General features: G+C 49.3%; 1 protein-coding gene across 2 annotated transcripts in view; it reads right to left on the bottom strand.

The window, feature by feature from the left end:
- The window catches only part of FIRRM (FIGNL1 interacting regulator of recombination and mitosis), a 1502596-nt gene that overhangs the window by 61667 nt on the left and 1422851 nt on the right, over nucleotides 1-18078 (bottom strand). For both annotated transcript variants that reach the window (XM_069641302.1, XM_069641303.1), the window contains one exon: nucleotides 1438-1557. In XM_069641302.1, coding sequence (XP_069497403.1) covers nucleotides 1438-1557 — 120 coding nt within the window. The remainder of the gene's footprint in view (nucleotides 1-1437; nucleotides 1558-18078) is intronic.

Below are 18078 nucleotides of genomic sequence, written 5' to 3'. Positions count from 1 at the left end.
CTTCTGTACAAACAAAAAGTAATCCCAATCTTAACATATGCAAGCGAGACGCTAATTAATCAAAAAATAATGAGATGGCCCTATTATGAGGCACTGTTCTGGAGGAAGACACTTGCCTTGCCCAAAACATTTCCAATGAACAGATTAAGATTTGAGTTAGCCTTACAATCGGTATAGTCAATAGTCCTATGGAAACAACTGGACTTGTTAAGAAAAATTATGTCTGATGATGAAATACCAGCTTTGGAAATCCTAAAAGAAAAAAAGGACGCTTTCTGATCGAACGCATTACAGAAATGGGTTAACGAAATTAAGGCAAAAATGAAAATAGAAGACATCTCAGACAAATTGCTACTTAATAGACCACAATATGCAAAACGGAAAATACAAATGAACGATTGGCTAAGAACACTGGAATTACAGAAAAAGTACAAACGGCATCTTCATGCAGAAACAGAGGTGAGGGCACTTAATCAATTACCTAAATATCTGGTACAGTTTCCCAGCTGTAGGTTTCGCGATTTATTTCTGCGATTTAGATTAAATATATTGCCTACTCGCGAATACCAAGCCTTGATAGCCAAACCTCTTAAGAAATCTGAGGCCTGCCGATTCTGTAATTTAGTGAGACCAGAAACTCTATTTCATCTGATCATGGTATGCCCAGCCTTGAAATCGAAAAGAGATTTATACAAAGACTTCTTTAAAATTTCCGAAAAGCCATCAACAACAGAAGAAAGATGGGCGGAACTCCTCGAAGGAAGTAACCAACGATTAATATTTACTGTGATTAAATTCTGGAATGATCTTATTACCGAAAATCCAGAGGAGCAATGTGAACAACGTGAACTTGTGGCCGATAATTTCCTTTTTACTTAGATTTATGAACAAATGAAAAGTTTGTTAAATCAAACAAAAGATTTTAATTTAAAAAAAAAAATGAAATATTCACCTATCAACAGTGAATCTCTGAACCCTAAGCCCCTTTTATGACTATTGGGTTTAACAAGTTCATTAAACAGAGCCAAAATTACTTTTAGTAGTTTTTATTGCATTATTGATAGGTTAAGCATTGGATGAGGCAATCATCCCATAACACTGACAGCTGTTTAAAGAACTGGTGTGGACGCAGGACCTCAAAAACACTCATCCAGAACTCTTTCCTGAAGGTCGTCACCCCAAGAATATCTCTCGCAATCTCAATACATTTGCATACCTGAATAATCCTGTGCCTTGAAGTAATAGGACTAAAAGGTTGTTCTGGCTGTACATTTGTTATTCTCTGGCACACCTTTTTGGATGATTGCTATGTATTTAGAATTCTACCCTGTCTGTAGATAATGGTTTATCCTTCATGTGTCTCTGCTTGTCAAATAAAGTTGTTTGCATCATGTAAAAAGCAATAAACAGATTTTCAAAAAATGAAAGTATGCTTACCTTGGCTGTTAAATCTTCAACATGACCCGACTCCATTTGCACGATGTATTTTTGGAGAATGGTATTCTCTTGTTTTACTCTCTCAAGTCTTGCCTCAAATGTCTCAGCTGAAGGATTAGTCTGCACAGAAAAGTAATGATACACATGCAGTTTAATTGCTGTTGGAATATGAAAGCATTTGGCAAAGATGTCATGCAGATTATAAGCAATTAACCTGGACGTTTAAAGTGCTTAAAGAGAGATTTGATTGGAACTGTGATCAAGTAAGCACAAGTTACATATCCGTAATATTAGGTACATTGTGAGAATATGTTCCATAGAGTCAAATGATCACAGTACTCCCCCTCTATTAGCCTCTAACCTGACAAAGAAAGGCTGCCAATAACACATCACAACTTGGTGGCAAAATAAATCAATGTTTTATGTTTGAGACCCCAAGATGCTTCAAGAATCTTTCCACTGCAGAAACATAGAAGGCTAAATCCAGATAAATTATCACAATTGGGAAGGTAATGTTACTTACCATATGTGTGGCCTTCCATGTACATTAATAGTAAAATGAGCACTGAATGGGATTGTCGCTACTTAAATACATTTTACAGGACCGACTGTCCCTCGTGTACAGTATTTATCTGCTTTTGCACCACAGTTCAAACAGTACAATTTCCATAACACAGACTTTCAGGTTGCTGCTTTTCCTCTCTTGGACTGTGCCATCAAACGTATCAGTAATTGTCTGGTGGCTGTAACATTATAGAATTATATGTGATAAACTAGCTATGTGGAAATAGCAGTTTTATACACCGCACATCCATTCGTGGCTTTACACATAGGCATAAACAAATGGAATGTGTGTCCGAAGAATCTTTTAAATGTAGTAACCCTGGGCTGCCTTAAACTCTATGTCTGGGGTCTGCAACCTTTTACTTTTATAGATTTATACCACGCTGTTCATGGACCCGAAGGCTTAAGGGCACCATCAAATACAAAAAAACACAAAATACAGAAATTGCATGAACAGATCTTAGAGTCTGAAAGGAATTAGTCTCTCCAGATGTTTTGGACTACAACTCCAATCAGCCTTAGTCAGCAGCTTCAAAGTAGATAGATCCTAAGAAGTTTGCCATTGCAGCAGATTTATGGGTGTCACATCGAGTGTCCCATAAGGACAAAACTCATACTGGTAAGCAGGAGGAAGGGAAAAAGTCCAAAGATAAGGAGGGTGGAGACTCTGATAAATCTTCTTCTCAAAAGGGCCACAAAAAGAAAAATAAGGGTAAGACACAAGAGAACTCACAGGGTAGTGGAGGTCAGCCTCCAAAACAGAACTCTGGTTACAATAAGCCTCCCTATGTAAGCAGACCCAATGGATCTTGTTTTGCTTGTGGAGCAACTGACCACGTGAAGGGGGATCCCCGGTGTAAGGTTAAACCTTTGGGGGTCCACTCCGCTAATCTGGCCTTCTCCTCCTACGAGGAAGAAGAGATTACAGGAGCATCCTTCTCCTCAGACTCATTCCCCAGCGGGATAGAAGCTGAGGTAGTTTTAGTTTCCCTGGGTTCCTGGGAGCCTAAAGTCGCAGAGGCTTATGCTAGGATTCCAGATAATACCAAGCACTACTTTAAAGACAGTGTGCTGATCAATGGAGTAGATACTCCAGCTCTTAGGGATAGTGGGTGCAGTCGAACTGTAGTGGATTCTACCTTGGTAGACTCAGAGGAAGTTGCCAGAGCTACTCTGATGCCCACTAAGTTGGCTGACGGCCCACTCCGTATGTTCCCAGTAATACCTGTAAATCTTACTTTAAATGGTACAGCAGTCAGGATTCCAGTGAGCATTCAGAGAAACGTCCCAGGAAAGGTCTTGTTGGGTAATGATCTCAGAGCTTTAGGGCTCGTAGGAGACACTGCCGACAGACCCTACACACGGTCTCAAGCACGGGCAGCATTGGCCAAGACCAATACGCCGCCCCAGCCGAAGGGGAAACCCAAGGCGAAAAGAGTAAACAAGTCAAGACGAGGGAAAGAACATTCCCCCGAGCTCGCCTACCACTGCGGTGGAGGAAGTTGGTCAATCGCCCGGGCCTGACGAGGAGGTGGCGATGCCTGAAGTATTTGACCCCAACGACCATCCTGAACTAAAAGACTTGTTAGTAGAAGGTGGTCCTGATAGGGAAGAATTCAGTAAAGGCCAACGTGAGTGCCCATCTCTGGAAGGCCTAAGGAGACAGGCCTGCTCCCAACTTGAGGGTGAACCTCCTGGGACGCATCGGATTTATTGGGAAGCTGGACTCCTGTATAGTGAGCCCACAGAGTCTACAGAAGGAGACCATAGGAGGTTGGTGGTTCCCCTTGCTGTAAGACCCTTCCTCCTGCAGTTGGCGCATGAAGTGCCCCTTGCTGGTCACCTTGGTATTAAGAGGACCACGCAAAGGTTATCCATGCACTTCTACTGGCCCAAGATGGGGGTGCAAGTAGAAAGTCACTGCAGGAGTTGTGCCTCCTGCCAGTTATCTGGTAAGGTTGGCTCGACAATCCAAGCTCCATTGGTACCACTCCCAGTTGTGGGAATACCATTCGAAAGGGTAGGGATCGACATCGTTGGTCCCCTTGACCCGCAAACATCCTCAGGCAATAGGTTTATCCTGGTGCTGGTCGACCATGCAACCAGATATCCTGAGGCCATCCCATTGAAAACTGTAACTGCCAAGTTAGTTGCAAAAGCGTTACTTGGCATATTTACTAGGGTTGGCTTCCCTAAAGAACTTGTGTCGGATCGTGGCAGCAACTTTATGTCAAAGTATATGCAGGCTATGTGGAAAGAATGTGGGGTCACCTACAAGTTCTCTTCTGCATACCACCCCCAGACCAATGGTCTGGTGGAACGTTTCAACGGAACGTTAAAGAGCATGATTGGGGCTCTGGAAGAACCTCAGAGAAGAAAATGGGATCTTCTTTTACCATGCTTACTGTTTGCCTACCGAGAGGTACCACAGGAGGGTGTTGGCTTCAGCCCCTTCGAACTTCTGTTCGGTCATCCTGTACGGGGACCCTTCGCCATTGTCAAAGAGGGATGGGAGATGCCCACTCCCCCTGTTACTACCAACGTAGTAGATTATGTGCTGGGGCTCAGAAAACGGATGGTACTTCTGATGGGCTTGGCTAGTGATAAATTGAAGGCAGGACAAGCGCTGGTGAAACATTGGTACGACCAGAAAGCTTCCCTCATCAACTTTACACCTGGTCAGCAAGTCCTGATCATAAATCCCATAAGGACTCGGGCTTTACAGGACAAATGGTCAGGCCCTTACACAGTGGTGGAGCCCCTGGGTGAGGTTAACTATTTAGTGGACCTTGGAAGGCCTGGACAGGCTCCAAAAGTGTTTCACGTAAATAGGCTGAAGGCTTTCGTCCCAAGAGTAGAGGATGAACCTCCTGGGACGCATCGGATTTATTGGGAAGGTGGACTCCTGTATAGTGAGCCCACAGAGTCTACAGAAGGAGACCATAGGAGCACTGCTACTGGCTTCAGATGTTGAGGAAGAGGAGTCTGAACCTCTCCCCGACCTGTTCCAAAGCGGTCCTTCAGATAGCTCCTTTGAGGGTGTCCGAGTGGCCCCTCACCTGACTTCTGATCAGCAGGCTGAGGTGAAAAGTTTGCTTAGGCAGTTTTCCCCCCTGTTTTCACAGTCGCCTGGTTTGACACTTTGGTGCAAACATAACAGACACAGGAGACAGTGTACCTACCAAAAGTAGGGGATACAGGATGTCAGACAAAGTACGGTCTTATATTAAGACCGAGGTCAACAAGATGTTCGACCTTGGGGTGATTGAACCCTCTAGTAGTCCTCGGTCCAGCCCTGTGGTTTTGGTTCCAAAGGCAGGCACTTCTGAATTGAGGTTCTGCGTGGATTACAGGGCTCTGAATGCTGTCACCAAGACAGATGCACACCCCTTGCCTCGAACAGATGAGCTGGTGGATACTTTGTGTGCCTCCAAGTACCTCAGCACGTTTGACCTCACTGCTGGCTATTGGCAAATAGCTTTAGCAGAACATGCCAAGGAGAAGACAGCGTTTTCTACTCCAGACGGCCTTTACCAATTCAGGGTAATGCCGTTCGGGTTGAAGAATGCACCTGCCACTTTCCAGAGGCTTGTGAATCATGTGTTGAATGGGTTGGACGAATTCTGTCTTGCATATCTGGACAATATAGCAGTTTTCAGTGCCACCTGGGAAGACCATGTGAAACACCTCGGGACTGTGCTCCAGACTCTTCAGAAAGCACACTTGACCATAAAGGCTAGTAAATGCCAGATTGGACAAGGCTCAGTGGTTTACCTTGGACATGAAGTAGGTGGAGGGAGGATACAGCCTCTTCCCAATAAAGTACAAGCAGTACAAGACTGGCCTCCCCCCACTACACAGACCCAAGTGAGAGCCTTCTTAGGACTCGCGGGGTATTACCACAACTTCGTGGCCGACTATGGCACCATAGCTGCCCCTCTGACTGTAACGCTCACCTGATTCCCACGGAGGCGCCGGTCTTGGCAGGATGGTGTCTGTGACTCGAAAAGTGAAGTGCAGGACTTGATTGGCTTCCGGGGCTGAGCCTCTTCGCACTGTGTGTCTAACTCGAAGAGTGAGATATCTGCAGGTGAAAGAATATGGGGTTAATGATCTGGGGTTGTCGGGTATCTCTCTCCCTTTCCCTTCCTCGCTTTTCCGTAGAGCCCCAAGGTCAACGTGCTCACCTTAGATAGGTGAATGCTGGACTCTCCATCTGCGTCTGCTGCAGGGTGCCGTTGCCAGTTCCTTCACTGGGTGAAACGTAGGCCTCTTGACATCAGAGGATTGCTACCGTCGTTAACTGCACGAACGGTGAGTTTCCGGACACCTTTTAAGTCCTTACAGTCTTTAGGTGCGTGGGCATGTTAATGTGGAACAAGGCTCTGTATATTGCTTTTTCTATTTGTCTTGCAGGGCTCTTGAGGTAGAAGATGGTGTGAAGAAAGCCGAAGTTCGAGCCAGAGTCTTGGAATGAAGCGCTTGGAAATGCGTAAGTAAATGCCGGTTGCCTGCTTTTCAAAAGCTCTCCAACTGTCTCTTTTCCCTTGCAGTTGTGAGTTCGGGTGTTGAAGAGACGCTGGAGAACGCCGGAGTATTTGCAGGCGCCCTATTGTGGCGGGCGCGATGGCGCGTAAGTAAATTACCTGTCTAATGTCTCTTCTTTTGTCTTTCAGGTGCAGGATTGCAGCGTTGAAGAAAACCGGAATTCGCGTATTGCCGGTAAGTAATTCCACACAGGAATAACTATGCTTTTGTCTTCACAGGCAGAGGAGCAGCGTGAAGAGATGGTAGCTGCCGATGGATCAGGTGAGGAAAGCGCTGCGCGTGAAGGTTGCCGTGCTAACCTGTTGTTTCTTGTCTTTGCAGGTGCTACTGAAGGCTGGATACAGGAATGGTAAGCGTTTATTCTTGCAGGTTCAGGATCGGAAAGAAGAAAACTGGAACAGACACGGTGAGCGTTCTGCTGCAGATGCAGAATAACGCGAAGCACGTTTCATCAATCGGGTGTGGTTTAAATAGCCTAGGAGTGATGAGGCGTCTTCCTCCACGGCCTCGCCTAGGTAAGAAAAGAGTTCCTGTTCCAGAAGAGTTCCAGTGTTGTATCCAGGGAGTGGAGCTTGCCCCACCCAGGTAAGAAAGTAGTCCCGGCTCACAGAGGATTCCTATGTGGCTGGTAAGTAAGCAGCATGGTCTGCTGCAGGTAAGTCCACCCAAGCATCTTCATACAAATTATGAGCCCGGCGCTTCCAGTGCCGGGACCAGTGACTTTGATGAGCCTGGTGCCACCAGCGCCAGGACAGGGTCCAAAAGGTCCCAGTGGGGACCGACTGGTGCCTAGGATGAAGGTTAGGGGCCTGCTTCCAAGGACGTTGGGCTGGTCCTAGCTCCTTGGAAGCAGTGATCATGACACTGACTGCCCTCACCACTCCGAAGAAACCCAAGAAGGTAACTTGGACCGACGAGTGTGAGAAGGCCTTCAATGGCTTAAAAGACTCCTTGTGCCAGGCCCCTGTCCTGAGGGCCCCTGATTATCAAAGACCTTTTATTGTGCAGACGGACGCCTCTGACACTGGGATAGGAGCTGTACTATCGCAAGTAGATGAGAAGGGTAAGGAACACCCTAATGGTTTTATTAGTCGCCAGCTTAAGGACAGAGAGCTCAAATGGTCCACAGTGGAGAAAGAATGTCTCTCTGTTGTGTGGGCCCTACGGAAGCTGAGGCCCTACCTTATGGGACCCACTTCACTGTGCAAACTGACCATAAGCCTTTAAAGTGGCTAATGAACATGAAGGGAGTTAATCCAAAGTTGCTTAGGTGGTCCATAAGTCTACAAGGCTTCGACTTCACTATTGATCATAGGCCAGGTGTCCAACATAGCAATGCTGATGGGTTGTCCAGAATGTTTAACCGACCTGAACAAGAGACTCATCCAGGGGTGGATTAGTTCCCCCTGTCCGTAGTCTGGGAAGGGCGAGTGTTAGGAAAAATTTCTTAATTGTGGGTAATTTTCCTTCCATGTGGCAACCCCTAAACTTTTTGCTGTTGTTTTCACCATGATCTAGACTTTGCCAGAGAAGTGCAGCCTTCTGCTGCACTCCTCTGGGCTTTCGCTCCATTCTTACGGGGAAACTGACATGCCCTTAAGACAGTCAGTACCGGGAAACGTTGTTTTCCGTAGTTTCTTTATCATGTTGCGGCTTTCGTGCAACATGACACAAGAGGGCACTGTAAGCTAAGTTACTGCTCTCTTGGGTCTCTAGCGTTCTACAGGTCCTAGATACTCTTTTTGGATTGTAACTGATCGGTGCAAGTGAATCACAGACGGGAATGGTAGCAGCATTCGTTTCATGTGTTTTGAGCTCCTTTTGGCGTTTTAAGCGCGTTTCTCGCGCTTAGCCCAAAATGGTGGCCTGGCTCCCAAAATGGCCAGACCACGAGGCTCCTTTGTCCTGTCCGCTGACTGTCTTGCCCCCTTCACCTTCCCCAGGTCGAGCCGACCCGGGGCCTTCCTTATTTGGGCATGTACTTTCCCGCGAAACACAGATGCTTTCGCGGGCTTCTAGAGGCCTTGTGTGTGCCTCCAGGATGTGGGCTGGGATGTCTGGTCCCAATACACATCCTGGGTGCCAGAGAATCTAGTGTGGTATGAATGCCTGGGACCACCGTGGTCCGTGATAGGTCCACGTATGGTGTGAGTGTTTGATGAGCGGATCTCTCATTGGGTCCCCTCCGTTTTGGCGCGAAGGGAACCGTGGATAAGAGGAGGCTGGAAACGCCACTACCATGTCGATCTCCTGAGTTCTCACGAACAAAGGAATACAGGAGCCAAGTATCCTGCAACCACAAGGCTGAACCGAGGAATCGCTGGTGACCCGCTGAAGGACTGCTCCTCTGCACTGCTGTCGCCTTGTGAAACCTTTTCTACCTCTGATCGAACCAGAAGGCCTGTACTGGTACTTCGACCCTTGGAATAGCGGGGACAGCTATTCTCGGCATCTTCACCATCTCCTGCACGTAAGCCTTCGGAAGTGTCTCTGGGCCATCCAGCAGACTGACAAGCCTACCCAGGAGTCGTGCTCTGTAACCGCCGCCAGGTTGTGTTGTATTTCTAGTCCTTGTCACTCTCACATGATTCGTACACTTGGCATTCCCAGGTCTGAAGTGAGTAGTGTACATTTGGCTGAGATACACACGGCCGCTCCGTTGCCCTGCTGTGGTAACAAACTGTGCGGGTTCACTTCGTTTGGGACATCTTTAACTCAACTCTGCTGCTGCAGAATCTACACGACGACGAGACGTCCCCTGCTCCCCTGAACCTGCCAGCACTGAAACTGACGCGGAGAAGCCTGGGTCTGCTTGCATCGGGGACCGGTGTGTAGCATAGCTAGGAACTGGTCGCCCTTCTGCAGGAGCCCATAGCTTTTCCCCGCTGTGTCAAAACAGCACGCCTTTCCGTACTCACGCTCTGCTTCTGCCCACAGTGGAGGCTGCGCTTGAGTCGCGGAACTCTGTTCTTCTTCATTTGTGCACTAAACTGAACTGCCCGATTCCCTCGAAGAGACTCCCCTTTTGGCCCGTTGGCACCAGCGTGTGCAGGTACTTTTGAGCACAAGGCTCCACTCTTCGTAGGGCTTGGACTTCCTTTTAGTTAGTTGCCTCTGAAAACGGACTGGGTCTAATCATTATTTCGCACTGCCTGTTTTCCTCCCCTTCTAGGTGGACTACACATTTCGTACATCTAACGCTTTAGACTCGTTTGTATTTGTATATATATTGTATTGGTTTGGTATGTGTTGGTTTACTAGAGTTTTATTGTGATTTCTCGCTACGGTCATTGTTGCAAAGGCCTTGGAATAAATGTGTATATATTTTTAATATAACATCTGTTTGGAGTAGTTTGTAAGTGTCCTTGCTTTGTGTGCTCATTGCGGGCTTTCAGTCACCCTCACCCCTCTTGAGACCTAGTCTTGACCGCCGCGATCGCTACCCTGATTGGTCTGGCTTGTCCAGAGGTTACCCTGTTCCAAGTAATTAGGTTGGCCTTCTGAACCTCTGTGCCGCCAGGACAGAGTTCAGAAATCCGTCTTAACACCTGGCAACCTCGCCATGTGTTGGGTCTAGGCGACGAGTAAGACCTACCCAACGTTTGTACCTTGTTATTCAAGTTGTTTTGTTAAAAGTTAGTGAAGGCTCACGTTGGAGCCTAACCGAGTTGCACAATCCGACCCAAGAACTGAAAGGGCTACTCCATGCTACCAGCCAAGACGCACAAACCCTTCTACAGATACTAACAGTCAATACTGCACACACCAGAACATACACACACAAACAATGGGCACGCACATCACCCTAGTAACAATCAACATCCAAGGTCTGCGGGACCCCATACAACGCAGACGACTACTTACTTGCATGAGGGATCTCCAGGGAGACATTATCTTCATCCAAGAAACTCACCTAGGGGCTATAGAATCAGGGAAACTACAACAGGATGGATCGGGGCAGTGCACCACTCCCCACAACAAGGGAAAATAGGGGTATCCATTATCATGCATAGGCGGCTCCCTCTCCAAATCCAAAACACAGTAGCCGACAGGGAGGGCAGATACATTCTAATCCAGGGACTCTTACACCACCACCACCACCACCACCACCACCCCATCACACTACTAAATGTATATACCCCTACCTCAGGCACCCCTTCTTTTTGCACTGAGATGTTCACAGCATGCGCACAGTATATGGGCAATATCACGATCATAGGAGGTCATCTCAATGTAATGTTAGATCCCACGCTAGACAGCCTGGGCACAACGCCCGGAGGCCCCACCACACTGAAGAAACAGACTGCCCTCAAGGCCCTAATGCAAGACCTACATCTAATAGACATATGGAGGGAAAAACACAAACAAAGCAATGACTACACATTCTACTCACACCCCCACGATACCTACTCTCGACTAGACTACTGGCTTACCTCAACAAGTACACTTCACTGGGTCGAGGAATGCAAGATCCTCCCAACAACCCTCTCAGACCATGCCCCAGTCCTCCTACGCCTCACCTCCCAGACACTCCGCGCAAGCCCCCCTCTTGGAGGCTAAACTTCTGCATGCTTCACTATCCTGACCTCATAGAGCACCTCACAACCGACTCTGAACGGTACTGGGAAGACAATCTTGTACAGGACTACACAACCCATAAGTGCTGGGACGCATTCAAGGCCCACATAAGGGGACAATGCATATCGCGCTGGGCGTTCAAGCGCAAGACCTGGGGAGAAGAAATCGCCTAACGGGTGAACTGAGCAAAGTTGAAAGGGATCACAAACGAACCAAAGACAAACTACTTAAGCCACAGCTGAACAAACTCTGTGCCAAAATCAAACCGGTCACTACCGACAGCACCCAAAAATCCTACACCAGCTGGTCCCAATCATGACTCCGAAAGCGATAAACCCCTAAGGTCAATGGCCCAGGCCCTAAAGCAGCGACAAGACACACAAACCATAGACACAATATGAGATAAAGGGGGAAGTCGATCGTGGGAGACTCTCCAATTAACGATCGATTCGCAGAATTTTATAAATAACTATATACACCCCCTGATGCCTCCGCAAACCCAGATATCAACCTCTTCCTGGACTCCATACAGATCCCAAAAATTCCCCCCAAGCCACATACCAGCCCTCGAAGCACACATCATGGCAGCAGAAATCACAAGTGCCATTGCTATGCTACAGCCGGAAAAGCGGGACCAGACATCGCAACCTGCCTGGAGGTGTTCAATGAAGCGGCTGATCTTGGACACCTTCTCCAGTCAATGCTCTCCGCAAACATAGTGGTCTTCCACAAAGCGGGGCGGGACCCCGAGGCATGCAGGTCTTATAGGCCTATTTCCCTCAAACGCAGACGCCAAGATACTGGCAAAGTGCCTAGCCAGACGAATAGAAAATAGCCTCCCACAGATCATTCACAAAGACCAACGGCGTTAATCCGCAACAGACATTCTAGCGACAACATTAGAAAGCTACTGCACGTTGTAGCGGGAGACAGAGACCCAGAAGATCTAATACTGACTGTAGACGCTGAAAAAGCCTTTGATAAAGTCCAGTGGGAGTTTATCTTTAAAGTGCTACCTCGATATGGCTTCCCCCTCCACCTGGTCCAACTGATCAAATTGCTATTCACGGGCCCTACCCCGCAGTCATCACCAACGGCATTACCTCCCCGGTGTTCGAGCTACAATCTGGCACTCGCCAGGGATGCCCGCTCGCGCCATTGCTATATGCGCTATCCATAGAGCCTGTAACGATCAGACTCCGTACATACAAGGACTGGACGGGCATCACACAGGGCGCTGAGGAACACCGCGTGTCCCTCTACGCAGACGACATGCTACTCTATGTTAGTAACACACAGCCGAACGCTCCTTTTGGAGATAGCCCAATGGCGGGTTACACAATCAATTGGGGCAAATCCGAGATCATGCCACTATGCCCAGATATCCCTTGGGACCTGGGGGACATAGCCACCTTCACCCTGCAAATGCACCATATCAAGTATCTCGGAATTCATATTAGCGCCTCAATCGACAACATCAGTAACCTAAACTATCCCAGTAAAATAACTCGCATTTGTCAAGACCTAAAACGATGGGACACGCTAGCCCTCTCCCTCACCGGACTAATAAACGCCCTTAAACTGAACTAGTTTCCCAAGCTCACATACATCGCCATGATGATCCTAGCTTGCCCCGCCCCCGACTCCTTGAAAGTGCTCGATAGAGCAATCACTAAGTTCATATGGAGTGGGAAGAAGTGGAGAAGCCGCCTGCTGGCACTCCAAGCCGTAAAACCAAACAGAGGCCTATCAGCCCCCTTCCTGAAGCCCTACTACCAAGCAGCACAGGTCTGCTGGGTAAAGCACTGGTTAGACACATCATACGATTCCAGCTGGAGGGCAGTGGAGGTCGGAATGATGAAACCTCTCAACCCTATCGAAATCATGGCCATACCCCCAAGCGAACTTCCCCCTGGCCTAAAGAAACACCCAATTGTATGTCCTGCCCTAACCCAATGGCACAAACTCAGGGCAACACAAGGGATTCAAACCCAGTTTGCCCCTCCTTTGTCCAGCATCAGAGCAATTCTTACATACGGGCTATCACAAAAAATTCACTGCAAACAAGACCTTAAGTGGGCCAACCTACGACTAATGGACATATGCGGGGAGGGTCGACTGCTGACGTTCCACGGCGCATGCCCCAAGTTGGGACTGAACACAGGCGACTGGCTAACATATCAAACAATGTTACGCTCACCTGGTCTCTGCAGGGGTGTTGGGGCACGGTTGTAGCCCTCCCTGGACTTGGCTCCCCTGGATCAGACTTCTTCCCCAGCTTCTGTAGTGTGGACTGCGCTGGTTGCTGACACTGCCCCTGACAGAATACGAGAGGCAGTGAGAATGCTGTGGGTTTGATTTCCCTCAAACTCTTCTTCCCAGAACGAGGTGAGCATGCGTCTACCCATATAGTCTCACCTGTTTATTTATGAGGATGAGCGCTCCGTCCTTCTTCTCAACTGCAGGGGCGCCTTTAATGGACCTAGTTACTTCACTGGTCCGTGTACGTGGCAGCCCAGACCAGCTGTGGCTGATCCACTTCAAAGGTAAGTGTTTCTTAACAATGATTATTGTCTGTATCCTTTTGCAATGTCTTTTTTCAGTGATTATTGTCTGTAACCCTTGTAATGTCTTTCCTTCTCCCCAATAGGTGTGATGAAGGCCCAGCAGAGTCGCAGTGTTGGGAGCGAGGCCAAATGGGAGCCAGAGGAGTTTATGAGGTCCCCAGTAGAAGGTAAATTGGGTTTTAAGGTCAAGCGCAACAATTGTGTAGCGCGCGACCTAGCGTAAAGTCTTTATGTAGTTTCTAACCTTGTTTGTCATTTTTCCCTGCAGGGATGGCCTGGCGACATCAGATAAGAGGCAGCTATCCGAAGACCTGCCAGCGGTTACTGGATGGATCCACGAGGATGCTTGGCGAGATGAGCTCCTGCGTAGCTAGACGACCGGAACAGGTGAGGATGCGCCTCGACAGCGATGACTGTTGGAATCAGTTAAGATGCGCTGCAGGCGATGGGATTGCAGGAGTCCGGTAAGATGCGTGTAAGGAAGACGCTGGAGGCGATGGGTAAGTGTGAAGTTTATTCAAAAACACGCCGGCTCGGAGCCCCGATCACCCTACTTCAGCTAATCATCTACTCTCTGCCTCGCGACAGCCGTGCAATCAAAAAACAACAGGGTCGCGGGGCAGAGCGCCTTGCTAACATTCTAACATACCAACAATCACAACATCCCTACATATCTCTCACCTTAAAACAAGAAATAACAATGTTTAATAAAACTACTTAACAAGAAAATACAAACACAAAGTATATGTGGTAAAACGTACAATTAACATACATAATCTCCCAACCATGCTGGTTCCTTGGAAACTCTGCCACTTGTGGTAACACCCACATTGCTCGTACCAGCCTCCTCATTCACATCATCCTGATCGTCATCCTGATTAGCCACACTACCACCCACTTGTTGGTCCTCCATTCGCACTCCTTGTACCTCAGTGGCCTTAGCCAACCTACCCTTGGACCATACCTCACCTCCCTCAAGAATGACAACACCATTCCTAACAGCAGCAATTTTCTTAGGTCCAAGAAATCTACTTTCAGTACATTTCTCCACAGATCTGGGTTTCTTGATAAATACTTGCTCCCCTACACACCACTCGCGCACCTTCACATTCTCCATCCTATCAAAATGTTCTTTATTCTTTTCTTGCCCTTCTCTGATTAACCACATTATTTCCTTCCTATCCACCACAATAGCTTTAGCCATTCCTAGCCACCCTGGGCAAAGTTTGGTGCCAGGTTCCCTGCCTTTAAGAGACACAAATGGAGAAACCCCTGCAATAGAGTGTGGTGTCGTTACATAGCTCCAAGTCACATGGTTTAAAACTTCTCTCCATGGTTGTCACATGCGCAATGCCATTTGGATTCATCCCTTCAAATACCTGTTTACTCTCTCTACTAAACCATTTGCCGTGGGATGTTATAATAATAATTTCGCATTTATATAGCGCTACGAACCCTCAGGTATATGAGCGCTGCTTATTATTACCCATGGTGTGTGGTGCTCATTTATCGAGCTCGGAAAGATGAAAGGCTGAGTTTGGCCCTCCCGGGATCCGAACCTGCGTTAGCAGGCTCTGAACGATGTCAAAGCGGGCGCTCTACTCGCTGTGCCACTTGACCGACTTGCCATTCTTGTGTGCATAATGCCATAACCCACCAAGAATTTCGTCATGGGGGGCGTGGCTACATGCCTACGTGAGCAGACGTGCTCCGGAGGAGCTCCCACTGATCTGCCATTGATCCTTGGAGGAAAAGAGGGATTCTGTAAAAATTAGCAACATTGCAGCGCACCTAGCACTACATGAATGCCTGGCTCACACATCAGGCGCTGGAGTGGGCTGATTAGAGGAAGATCTGAGGAGTAACGGCCGTCCGAAGTAGCTGGGGATTCGGGGCATGAAGATGGTCAAGATGGCGGCCAGAGACAAAGGATTAGTCACTGGCTGTAAGACTGCGGCCGCCCATGGAAGCGGGTAAAGCCGCAGCTGCACCCGTCGGACCTGTGAAAGAGAAGAAGACCCTGGGCCGCTTGTACACATGGACCTGTTGTGTTGAGGAGGGACACAGTGGCCAGGAGCGACGGACGAAGCGGCAGGGGACCCCTGCCTATAGCGATGTGGCGCTCCGAGGGAGAAGGCCCCCCGGCGGTGCCACAGCCATAGAACGCAGAGCAGCGGACAGCCGGCGCTGAGCGCTCCGCGCCACGGGTGAGAGCCTGCGAGGCGGGGACACCTGCAGACCGGCGCTGCGCGAGACGTAGAACAGGGAGGAGAGCCGGCCCCCATGGAGACACGGGCTGCTAGGTGAACGAAGCTGGAGCTGGCGTGGGGCGGCCGCAGCGAGGATCGAGTGCGGCTGGCCCTGGGGAGCGCTTCGGTTGGCGCTGCAGCAGTCGGACACACCGGAGTGCCGCATAGGGCGGCCTGAGGTGGAGGCCCCCCCCCCCGAACGCTGAGGGTCTAGTCGGATGGACTAGCGGAGACATCTCCAACCCTGGGGGGAGTGCGTGGGCACACCAATGGCAGCAGAGCAGCTGCATATGGCAACGTGGAGGAGAGAGAGGGGTGGTCAAAGTGCCTGGGCCAGGAAACAAAAGCTGTGACACCGGGGCTGGGGAGGCTTACATGGAGATAGAGCCCCAGCGCCGGTGGCACGGTAAAGAGAGCGTTGCGCCGTCTGGACAGCGCCCAGACATTGGAGGACCCTGGCGCCCACATAATGAGGCTGAACAAAACGGCCCGCTTTGAGACATATGGAGCACCCCAATGGGCACACAAGGAGTAGCTTGTGCCTACGCGGGGTCTGGAGCAGGCGCTGAGATCGCCTTTGTGAGCTTGATTGTCGGGAGGCCCTGTCGGGCCGGGTGCAGAAGTGAACAGACCCGGCAGCCCTGCCTGACCTCCGGTACCCGGAGGAATCACAGCAGAGACTCGCGGATACGATTGGGCGAGACCTGGTACGTGGGAGGACACAGCCCATTCCAGGGGAGCAAAGGGCAGCCGGTACACACTCCCGGCACGGCTGTGGGGAGCCCCGTATCCCGATAGACGTGGCAGAGCCCTGCGGACTAAGAGGGTGCAGGCGCAGACAGTGGGCGCACACCCCTAAGAAGAAAGAAGTGGGGCCTAAGCTTCAGGAATAGCACAACACCACGCTGTCCCACACGCGAGTGGTGGCTGAGTTGGCCCTACGTTGGTGGCACAGCACCATGTCGAATAAAGCAGTACGACCAGAGAACAAGAAGCCCACACTGGACACATATGCCAAGACACCGCCAGGGACAGACGGAGCCAGGAATAGTGACAAAACCATTGCTGCGACGGAGGAGGCTCCGGGCGCGATCCAGGAGGTGCTGGCTGCAATTGCGGACCTGAAAATTGCCTGGGAGACTAAATTGGGCCTGGCTATGAACGAGTTGAAGGTTGCATTGGACCTTAAAGTCGGAGCGGTCCAGGAAGATGTGAATTTACTGAGACAGGATGTGAGAACACTCGCCGAGCGCACCGGAAACCTGGAAAAAGAGATGGCCCCGAACACAGCGGAATGCGCCGCCCTAGATCGGAACTCCATGCCCTTTTGCAGCGAGTAGGCAAACTTGAGAACAGAGCGGAGGAGGCAGAAGGACGCGCCAGACGTAATAACATCAGCATAGTTGGATTGCCAGAAGGAATGGAAGGGCCCAACCCAACGGAATACGTGGAAACCATGTTACTACAAGGAATAACCGGAGGGGCACTGACCCAGAGGTTTGTGGTTGAGAGGGCGCACAGGGCCATGACGAGGAAGCCGCCCCCGGGAAACCCCCCAGGCCATTGCTCGCAAAGATCCTCAACTACCGGGATCGAGAAAAGATACTTGAATTCTTCCGGAAAGGGGGGAACGATTGAAAAGAGGCCTGCGAAAATCACTGCATATCCAGACTATACCCTGCAGGTACAACGCAGCAGAATGAACTTCGGTGCGGTGAAGAGAAGATTGAGGGAAATAGGCCACAGTTATATGTTGCTTTATCCAGCCAAACTGAAGCTGTTCCACAAGAACAAAACTTTGTTTTTTGAAATGCCAGAGGACGCCATGGAGTGGCTGGATATGCAGAGCTTCCTTCAAGAATCGGGTATCCAGGGAGAAACCGGTGGAGATAAGTGATGTATGGCTCAGACACCCCCGGTGACATAGCGCGAGACACTGGGACTAGAATATAGCATTAAAACAGGCTCGCTGGGAATGTGCTGTTGGGGTAAACATGCTTGCAAAGTCTGTTTGAACAGAATAACCCTAATGCAGGATCCGTCGGATCCAAACTACTCTAATTATACAATTGGATGCTCCCGGGAGTCAACCCTCGAACCCCCATAGCATTCATTTAGTTAGGTCACTACTAGTT

The sequence above is a fragment of the Ambystoma mexicanum genome, chromosome 1q, assembly GCF_040938575.1.
Source record: "Ambystoma mexicanum isolate Mex_15411 chromosome 1q, UKY_AmexF1_1, whole genome shotgun sequence".
NCBI lineage: Eukaryota > Metazoa > Chordata > Amphibia > Caudata > Ambystomatidae > Ambystoma > Ambystoma mexicanum.
The sequence above is the reverse complement of the archived record's forward strand: the minus strand, read 5'-3'. Positions and strand labels throughout refer to the sequence as shown.